General features: G+C 41.7%; 1 protein-coding gene across 1 annotated transcript in view; it reads right to left on the reverse strand.

The window, feature by feature from the left end:
* Positions 1–6,723: 6,723 nt before the first annotated feature.
* Positions 6,724–10,302, reverse strand: part of Bcas2 (BCAS2 pre-mRNA processing factor) — an 11,934-nt gene continuing 8,355 nt past the window's right edge. The window contains exons 6-7 of the mRNA XM_008834001.3: positions 8,394–8,474; positions 6,724–7,048 (exon numbers count right to left, since the gene is read on the reverse strand). Coding sequence (XP_008832223.1) covers positions 6,922–7,048; positions 8,394–8,474 — 208 coding nt within the window. The 3' untranslated portion in view covers positions 6,724–6,921. The remainder of the gene's footprint in view (positions 7,049–8,393; positions 8,475–10,302) is intronic.

The following is a 10,302-nucleotide window of genomic DNA, read 5'->3' on the forward strand; positions in this document are numbered from 1 at the left end:
TAGGTAGACATATGAATAACGTTTTCTTTTGCCAGCATTTTGTGAGATACCTATAACAAACTTTTAAAACATTTTTAATGAAACATGTATTTACCAATTATTTAGTTTCCTATTGTTGCTGTAGCAAATTATCACAAACTGTGTGGCTTAAAGAAAAACAAGTCTCCTGGGCAGTTCTGGAAGCCAAAAGCCTATTGTGGGGTCTACAAAAGCAGTTTCTTGAGAGTGCTTGGATAGATAGATCTGTTTCCTTGGCTTTTCCGGCTTCTAGAGGCCACCTTGCAGTCCTTGGCCTATGGCTCCCATTCACTTCCAAAGCCAGCAGATCAATACCCTCTTTCTTGTGGGCTTCTCGCCTGCCTTTTATTAGATCCTTGTAATTATACCAGGTCTACCTGGATAATCCAAGATAATCTCCCTGTCTTAGCAACCTTAAGCAACATCCACAGATTTCTTTTTGTCACTGAAAGTAATACATTCGCAGGTTCCAAGTATTTGGGTCTGGTCATCTTTAGGGACCAGAGACCAGTATTAAGCCCATGTAAACAAATGTGAAAGCTAACAACTATAGAAATTGTGATGCAAGCAGGGTTTAGCTATGTAAAGAAAAGTTGCTTTTTCAATGGATGGATGAAGGTAAATCCCTGGGGGGGAAAAAGTTGAACAAAAATAGGTCATGATCTGGTTTAGTCTCCCTGACAGTTACAGAGCCTATTCTAGTGGAAGTCGCGGCGGCGGGGGGGGGGGGGCAAAACTGAGTTCTGGAAAATCTTGAAGGGTTCGGGCAAGATTGGTGTGCAAGCTGATTCTCCACATTTGGTAAGAATAAGATCAGGACTGACTCCTGTGCATTTTTTCCATCTAACCACTCGAAGAATAGGACAGAGCAGAACACTTTCTGCAGGTTAGACACAGGAGAACAAGACACGGTTGGAGCAAGGCAAGTGCAGGTCAGGCACTCTGGTTTAAGGCATAATGGTAGTGGGCAGCTTTGTGATGGCAGCTCTTACTGTTCCCATCTGAACTGACTGCCTCCTGTGGAGCATAGACACAGCTCTGGGCTCTTCTTTCATCAGTCTCCTTAGAAGAGTTCCTTTACTTCCCCCATGAGTACATTCTATGGTAGCTCCTTGAGAAATGATACTTGAGAAGGAAATAATTTTGAGATCTCCACCAGCTGGAAATTTTTATTCAACCCCTGTCACACTTGACTGATAATATGGTTATATATAATCTTAGGTTGGAAATAAATGTGCTTGAGAATTCTGAAGGCAATATTCCACTGTCTTCTAGCCCCCAAGTCGCTATGGAGAAGGGAGAGGACATGGTGATTCTTGTTTTTGAGACACAGTCTCACCATGTAGCCCAGACCTGCCTTCGACTTGAGATCCTCCTACATCAGACGCTCAACTGCTGAGATGAAAGCCAGCTGGACAGCCTGATTCTTGATCCTTCTTCTCTAACAGTCTTCCCACTTACTGAAGCTTTGTAGTCTTTTTGTACTTAGTGTGTTCTAAAAATTCACAAAACTGTTTTGGAGTTGGAGCTTTTGAATCTGGAAATTCATATCTTGTGTTTGTAAAAGCCACACGTACTAAAGATCGATGACTCATTAGGACTTTGACTTTGTGGAGGGCTGATTTATTAGAGCTTGACTTTGTGGAGGGCTGGATCCAGAGTCAAATTATCCTGGGCAATCTTTAGTCCCCTTAACAGCAACTCAGTGCCCACCTCTGTGTCTGACCTTAACACCCTTTCAGTTCTTGGGTCAAACCTTTGGGATGTATTTCCAGACCACATACTTCTACCAACTCAAAAGCCAAGACTGTCAAGCTTGTAGCAGAGGCTTTTCTGCTTTGCTGTAACTCACCTACTTGCCATCCCCAGCAAAGCATATAGTAAATGCCTTGATTTATGACTTTCTTTTGCTCTGTCACTATAAAAAGCTCATGTAACTACTTCCATGTTGGAACATGTCTTTTGGGGCAACTTGAATCCATGTTTCTGGGTCATGCTCACTCATATTTGACTAAGAAAAACATTTCCTTTGAAATGAGATCTATGTTGCATTAAGAACTTGGGGAAATTAAAAAAATATTTTATTATTTTTATTTTATGCATTTTCGTGTATTGCCTGCATGTAGTTAAGTGCACTCGTGTCGTGCAATGCCCGAGGAGGACAGAAAAGGCTGTCAGATACCCTGGAACTGGAGTTATGGACAGTTGTTAGCGGCATTGCACAACATGGGTGCACTCACATACATGCAAGCTATACATTCATACACATAAAATAAAAATAAATTAAAAAAAATATCCCTACCCTTTGTGTGGCTGCTGACCTAAACTTTTTGTTGCTGTTGTTCTGGCCCACTTCTAACACACTTCCCTTAGAAATGCACTAATACTCCTGCTCTGCTTGCTATTATACGTTGTCTCTGTCCAATTCCTTGTTCCCGGACATAAGAATCTGAAACCTCTCGAGTTCAAATGTCCACTGAATACTGTTTTGATTACTGTTGCCCGGGCTGGCTTTGAAATTCTGAGTTCCAGTATCTTCCCGCCTCGGCCTCCGGAGTGGCTGGGACTGCAAGCACTTATTACAGTGTCTGGCTATCCTCATTATCATCCCCATGTTTAATTTCTAAGAATTGCTTTGTTCTTTGCTTCATAATAAAACAGCAGACTGTATTTTATCTTATGACTGCAGCATCTTCTCTGAATATAGTTCTTTAAAAAAACAGGTGGGGGCGGGGCTGGAGAAGTTGATTAAGAGCACTGACCTCTTCCAGAGGACATGGGTTCCCTTTCAAGCACCTACATGGTGGTTCACAATTGTCCTTTACTCCAGTTCCAGGGGATCTGATGCCATCTTCTGGCCTCTACTGGGATTGCATGACACGGGTGCATTTACATGCATGCAGGCAAAACACTCATACACATAAAGACAAGGTAAAGTTTTCCCGCACATTTCCTTCTTGTTTTGTTCCTTCTTTTGAGACACTTGTATAAGCGATATGTCTGGTGATGTTCAATTATGTTAATACTTTAAAAAATTGGGGCCTAACACAAGTTAGAAGCTCTGTATGAGTGGTGGTGGGGTTTGTGAGACATATTCGGGGGGGGATGTCACAAAATCCTCTATTTCAACTTTCTTTTCTCTTGGGCTAGTCAAATTCTCCAGAAAACTTTTGTATGTGTATATGTTTTGGGGGTGGCATATGTAGGCTAAAGTTGACACCAGATGTCTTTCTCAATCACCCTCTGCCTCTTTTTTTTTTTTTTTTTTTTTTTGAGACAGGGTCTCTCACTGAACCTGGAGCTCATCAATTTGCTAGACTGGCTGGACAGAAAGCCCCAGGAATCCTGACTCTACCTCCTCAGTGCTGGGGTTACAGGTGTGCATTGCCATACCCAACTTTTTATGTAGGTGCTTGGAATCAAACTCAGTTCCTCATGCTTGTGCAGCAAGCACTTTACTGACTGAACCATCTCTCTAGCCCCTCCAGAAGGTGGCTGAAGAGATGGAGCACAACACTCAATATGTACTTTCACAAACTTTTTTTGGTCTTTTTGAGACAGGTTTCCCTGTAGCTGCAGCTGGCCTGGATTTGCTAATGGAGATTAGGCTGGCCTTGAACTCACAGAGATCCGCCTGCCTCTGCCTCCCAAGTGCTGGGATTAAAGGCATGTGCCACCATGCCCAGCTACATCACTGTCTTTCATACAGAAGTATGGGTCTCTTAAATATTATTACCTGTATTAGTCACCTAAGGTTACCATAACAAAGAACCACAAACAAGGTGACTTAAAATAACAGAAATTCCTCATAGTTCTGAAAGCTGTAAGTCCAAAGTCATGTCAGAGGGCCATGTTCTTTTTGAAGATTCTAGGAAGAACTGCCTGACTCCAACTTTCTGGTGGTTATCAGAAACCCTTGGCATCCCTTGGCTTATGGATTCATCACTCCAATCTGTCATCACATGATGTTCTTCCCTCTGATGTTTCTTAAAAGTTTTTTTTTGAAACAGGGTCTATGTAGTCCAGGCTCGACTTAAAACTAGTTATATGACATGGGTGCACTCACATACATGCAGACAATACACTCATACACATAAAATAAAAAAATAAAAAATATATTTTTTAAAAAACTAGCTATATAGGCAAGGATGACCAGGACCCATTTCCCACATATGAGGATTTCAGTTACGCACCATCACACCAGGTTTTATAGGGTACTGTGGGGCCAAACCAAGGGCTTTGTGCATGTTAGGTAAGCACTTTATCAAGTGAGTTGCATCTCCAGCCTGTGACTTCTTATATACTAGACTGTGAATGTCTACTTGGTTTTGTGCTACCTAATGATCTTAGGACTAAAACATTGGAAAGGGCAGAGGAGGGGTACTAAAATGTGCCTAATTTTTAAAAAAGTGTACAAATTCTTCTGGAGATGGAGTTTAAATTACTTCCCTTGAATATGGGCTGGCCTCACACATCAGAATTCATGGGAATTCAATGGTGTGGTTTTCATGGGTGAACTCTGATGTGCTTTTGGAACATGCGAGTGGCCACCTTGAAACCACGTCAGAGATCACACACATAGAAGTCCCCCAGAATTCCCAAGTGCTTCAGTTCCCACTTGTTTTATCTTTCCAGCTGAGGAGTCAGATGAATGGGGTGGCAGTAACCAATGATTAGAGCAAAAAGGAAAATTAAAGATAAGGGAAAGGAATAGAGGAAAAGCAAAGGTATTTTTCTTTGAATATGGGTATGGGGGTGGACTGAACTCAGGGCCTCACACATACTGCTCTAAGAAAAGAACTCACTAGGATGGGTAATTGTTCCTTGTTTTAAAGATTAAAAGTGTTGGGCTGGAGAGATGGCTCAGTAGTTAAGAGCACTGGCTGCTCTTGCAGAAGACCCAGGTCAGACTCTCAGCACCCAATGGCAGCTAACAACCATCCACAACTCCAATTCCAGAGGATCTAACACCCTAAACTGACCTCTGAGGGCACTGTATGACACAGGTGCACTTACATACATATGGGCATATCACTCATACACATACAGTAGAATCAAAATTAAAAAGATTAAAAACTTTTTTTTTTTGGATGTGTGGGGAAGGAGCATACATGCGAAGGTCAGAGGATAATATGCAAGTCAGTTCTCTCCTTCCACCATTTGGGTTCTGGGGATCAAACTCAGGTCATCAGGCATGGTAGGGAGGCACCTTTACCTGCTGAGCTATCTTGTTGGCCCAATTGCTTCTTTAGATTAAGGATACTTGTAAATTTTGCCCCACTGATTGCTCTCCTCTTGATAAATGCCTACTGATAATTTCAGGGTGAGTTCAAGGCCAGCTCAGGCAACTTAGTGGGAGCTTCTCTCAAAGAGAGTTGGGATTATAGTGCAACACATATTAAGCTTGATAACGACATCATATATAGAGTCACTGTATTTGTCTTATTTGGTGCTGCCATAACAGGTAGGTGAGATAACTTGTAAGGATAGGTATATTTTGGCTCATAGTTCTCAAGATTTCAGTCCATGGTTGGCCCAGGTGCTTTTGGGCCTGTGGTGAGGCAGGTGGAAACACATGGTATAGGAGTCTGCTAAGTCAGCTCATGAGCCAAGTAGTAAAAAAGAAAGGGCTCATGGCCCCAACATCTTTAAGGACATGCCCTTATTACCTAATTTTTAAATACTAGGATCCGCCTTCTGAAGGTTTCACCAAATCAAATAGGGACAGGGCCTTCAACACATGAACTCCTGGAGGGACATTCAAGATCCAAACAATAGCATTTGTCCCTGGCTCCAAAGGCCCACATAGACCACAGACCTCACAGTGCAAAATGTATTTTATTCATCTTCAAGAGTCCCCAAAGTCTTTAAGAGTTCCCTTGCTCAAAAGTCCAAGTTCAAGCTGGGCATAGTGGTGCAAACCTTGAATCTCAGCACTTGGGAGGCAAAGACTCCCAAGTCCAGCTGGGACTACAAGGAGAATCCTGTCTCAAAAAGACCAAAAGGGGGCTGGAGAGATGGCTCAAAGATTAAGAACACTGGTTGTTCTTGCAGAAGACCCGGGTTCAAATCCCAGCATCCACATGGCAGCTAACTGTCCATAACTCCAGTTCCAGGGGATCTGACAGCCTCTTCTGTCCTCCTCGGACATTAGTCTGTTACCTCAAAACTCTGCCTCCCACATGGCCTCAGGGCACAGACAAAAGGCATAGAAGTTCCTTGCCACAGAATTAAGAGGGTAGTAGTGCCTTTTAGCCCAATTCCCAATAGTCTTTGTTCCCATCTGGAACCTCACAAGCATAAACCTTTACTGTTGACATTTCTAGCATTTTGATTTTCCTAGCCCTCACCAGAATTGCATTCATTAAGCAATGCATTCTAACCCTCTCTAGCCCACCTTTTCAAACTTTCCCAAATTCCTACTGTGAACCAGTTCCAGGCTCTGAACAATCAATCCAGTGTCAACTATGGTCAAAATAATAACCTCATGTCCTTCCACAATTTTCTAGATTGACAATCAAGATTAATCATCATGTTTAGTGATCGAGAAAATACTTAGAACTATTACTATATTGAAAAATATAAACCCAAAGCTCCCAGGCTTGTACATGTTGGAAGCCTTAAATAAGGGACCTTGGCTACAAAATAAAAGACTATTCTAAAGTTTTACTGATTTTGAAAACCGAGGTTTTATAGCTATAAAAATACAACCATGTTGAAAAATCTTTATTTTGTTAAGACACACAAACAAAAGAAATTCAACAGCGCACAAACTGTATAGTCTCCAAACATTTAACCACCAACTACTGAAAGGACGCTGTATTAAAACAGTTCAGAGGAAGTTCAGGCACCTGATGCTTTGCAAAATCCCTACTTTTCTTCCTTTCTGCTAAATCGGTCTATTCAGAAGTCCTGCCGGATATTTTCTTTGTTTGCTTCTCCATGCTGCTGCTTTATTTGATAGATTTCATTTTCCAGTTGCACAATAGTCCGTTCAATCTCATAATTCTTACTAACCAGAGACACCCAGCTAAAAAAGGGAAAGAATTTAAGGAAAGGAAAAATTACTCAATGTAAAATTTCTTTTAGAGTTATCTTAAATATACATAGTTTCACTCAGGGCAGTAACATTTTTAACTTGCAAAAAACACGAAGCCAGGTTCACACGCTGGCACACATCCTTAATCCCAGCACTCAGGAGGCAGAGGCAGGCAGATCTCTGTGAGTTCAAAGCCAGCTGGGGCTACAGGGAGATCCTGTCTCAAAAAGACCCCCCCCTCAAAAAAAAACCTGAAGCAAAATTGTGGGAAAGTAGGTGAAGGGTACATAAGATCTTTCTGTATTATTTCTTTTTTGTTGTTCTTTGTCTTTTTGAGACAGGGTCTCCCTGTAGTCCCAGCTGGCCTGGAACTTGCTACGTAGACCAGGCTGGCCTGGATCTCACAGAAATTTGCTTGCCTTTGCCTTCCAAGTGCTGGGATTAAAGCCATGTACCACCACGCCTAGCTTGTATTTCTTATAATTGAATGTGAATCTACAACTGTCTCATGATAAGAAGTTTAATTTAAAAAGCAGAAATAAGAGGATCAGTAAGACAAAAGACTCAGGAAAGTAATGGAAGACAATATGAGATTAACAGAAAACAGGACAGAGGCAAGTTATAGAAAAATGGTGGAGAAAATTTTAGAACTAACAAACAACAAAAACCATAGATTTCAGGAAGCATCTATTTTCCCTAAAAAATCTCAAGGACCATGGTGGCACAAGCCTTTAGTCTCAGAACTTGCGAAGCAGGGGGATCTCTATGTGATGAGGCCAGCCTGGTCTTCAGCTAGTGGTGTCAGGTCAGCTGGGGCTACAGGGAGACCCTGTCTCAAAAAGAACAAAACAAAACAAAATTTCAAGGATAAATTTAAGAGAAGCATCAGCTTGAAACAAAATGTGATATAATACATGGTGCATGGAAGTGGAGGGGAGGAGGGCAGAGCAAGAACGACATGGGGAGGAGGAAGGAGAACGGAACAGAAATGTAGCCAAGGTTGGCCTGGAGCTCACTGTGTTTCTATCACAGCAACAGAAAAGGGACTCATACAGTCATAAAATAGCCTTTCTTTGACACCTGTGGCATCCCATGTGATTATTATCAGAATCTTATAAATCTTGATCTAAGTCCAGTGTGGTGGCACATGCCTGTAGTCCTAGCACTTGGGAGGCAGAGGCAGGTGGATCTCTGAGTTCAAGGCCTGTCTGGTCTACATAGTGAGTTCCAGGCCAGCTGGGACTACAGGGAGACCCTGTCTCAAAAAGACCCCCCCCAAAAAAATCTTGATCTAAAATGGGCTAAACAACTTAAAACATGATAAAAAGACACTAACTTTGATTCCATTTCTCTCAATTTAGATCCAGCTGTGAGTTGCATATTCTTTCGCTGCCAGTTTAAATCTTGAATATGTTTCCTGTAAAAGGACATTTTAACATATGACTAAAATCAACAGAAAAAAAATACAAGAAAATATCTTTAAAGTCTTAGAACAGACACATACAATTATAGACTACATTCTTCCAATTATTTTTTAAAATTAAAATATTATAAACACGCTCATAGTGGGGAAAAGGGAAACAACCCACAACATATACACAGATTACAAATCCCTCCTTCCATGTACTTCTTCCTGGTCACTGCTGCTGAATTTTCAATGAGTGCTATGTTCTAAATATGTCTGGCCTGTCCAAAACTCACACTGGAGTTTAACTGCCATTGTGAGGAATTAAGAGGGTGAAAAGTTAGTCCAACTAAAGTGGATAAGGCGGACCTCAGGAGTTGATTAGTTAGATAAAGTGGAACTCCAAAACCTGAATACTGGTGGCTTTATAATAATAGAGACCAGAAGATAAACCTGCAGTCTCCCTTTCTCTTGTCATCTGACTCCATGTACCACATTGGAACTCTCTCACCAAGGAGATTATCAACAGATGCAGTCCCTCAACCTTGAATCTCCACAACTGTAAGCCAAATTAAACCTCTTACCTTTAATTAATTTTTATTTTATGCATGGTTGTTTTACCTGTGTGTATGTAAAATGCACCCATATTGTTCAACAATGCCTTCAAAGTGCAGAAGAGGGTTTTAGATCCCCTGGAACTGGAGCTACAGATAGTTGTTAGCCACCATGTAGATGCTGGGAATTGAACCTGGTCCTCTGCAAGAGCAGTCGGTGCTTTTAACCACTGAGCCATCTCTCTAGCCCCTAAACCTTTTCCTTTCAAACCTATCCAGTCTGTAATATCATTAGCTAGACTATGAATTAAGGCAGTGGTTGTCCCTCCAGATTCCTTTCTGTATGTATGTGTGCAGAGTGCTCACAAAGACCTGGCTATACATATTATCCTGCAATGTCCTCTCCTAACCCCCAAAGTGTGTTTTCTAGGTTTGTAGATTTTAAGTTGTAGAGAATGTTTTCGGGTTTTATTTCAGCTCCAGAGCAAGCTCAGTGCCAGATGCTGAACACTGATCAAAACTATCAGTGCAAATTCCATTAGTTATATAACTAATATGTATTAATAACTGTCAAATGGCCTCTCTACTAACTAAAACCAAATTTAAAACATACACACATACACAAACTAAACCAAAATGGCAATTTCTTGTACTGCAGTTGACTATATTAACATGCTCTTGAAGCTGTGTGCTAGCCAGCCACCTGGTCCTGCTGATCAACAATCCATGAACCCTTAGACCAAGTAGTTGGCTTTCAAGTGCACATGCATGAACACTGCATCCTCCAGTGCTCAAACAATGAAGGAGGTTCAGCACTTCTGGAAAGAGGCCAGGCTCAATCACAGGTTTCCAAGGCAGCTGCAGACTTGAAACAATTAACTGCAGAATGCTCAATGTGAACCCCTTGTTGACTGGAGTATTTCCATGTGCAAATCCCTTTAGACCTCAGGAAATCTGTTCCTCTATTCTTTTGAGACAGGTTCTCACTATGTAGCCTAGGCTGTAAACTCAATATCCTCCTGCTGTAGCTGCTGCAGTGCTGGGATTAGAAATGCCCTCTACCACTCCTAAGTCTTTTTATAGCCAAATGAATCTTTGAGAGGTTTCCCAAACCACTTCAAATAAACCAGTGAACATTCAAGAAAGTAAATACAGGGGGCTGGAGAGATGGATCAGTGGTTAAGAGCACTGACTGCTCTTGCAGAAGACCCGGGTTCGATCCCCAGCACCCACATGGTGGCTATGAACCGTCCTTGACTCCAGTTCCAGGGGATTCCAATGCCCTC

This window comes from Nannospalax galili, unplaced genomic scaffold (genome assembly GCF_000622305.1).
Source record: "Nannospalax galili isolate Female #2095 unplaced genomic scaffold, S.galili_v1.0 scaffold475, whole genome shotgun sequence".
In the NCBI taxonomy this organism is placed as follows: Eukaryota; Metazoa; Chordata; class Mammalia; order Rodentia; family Spalacidae; genus Nannospalax; species Nannospalax galili.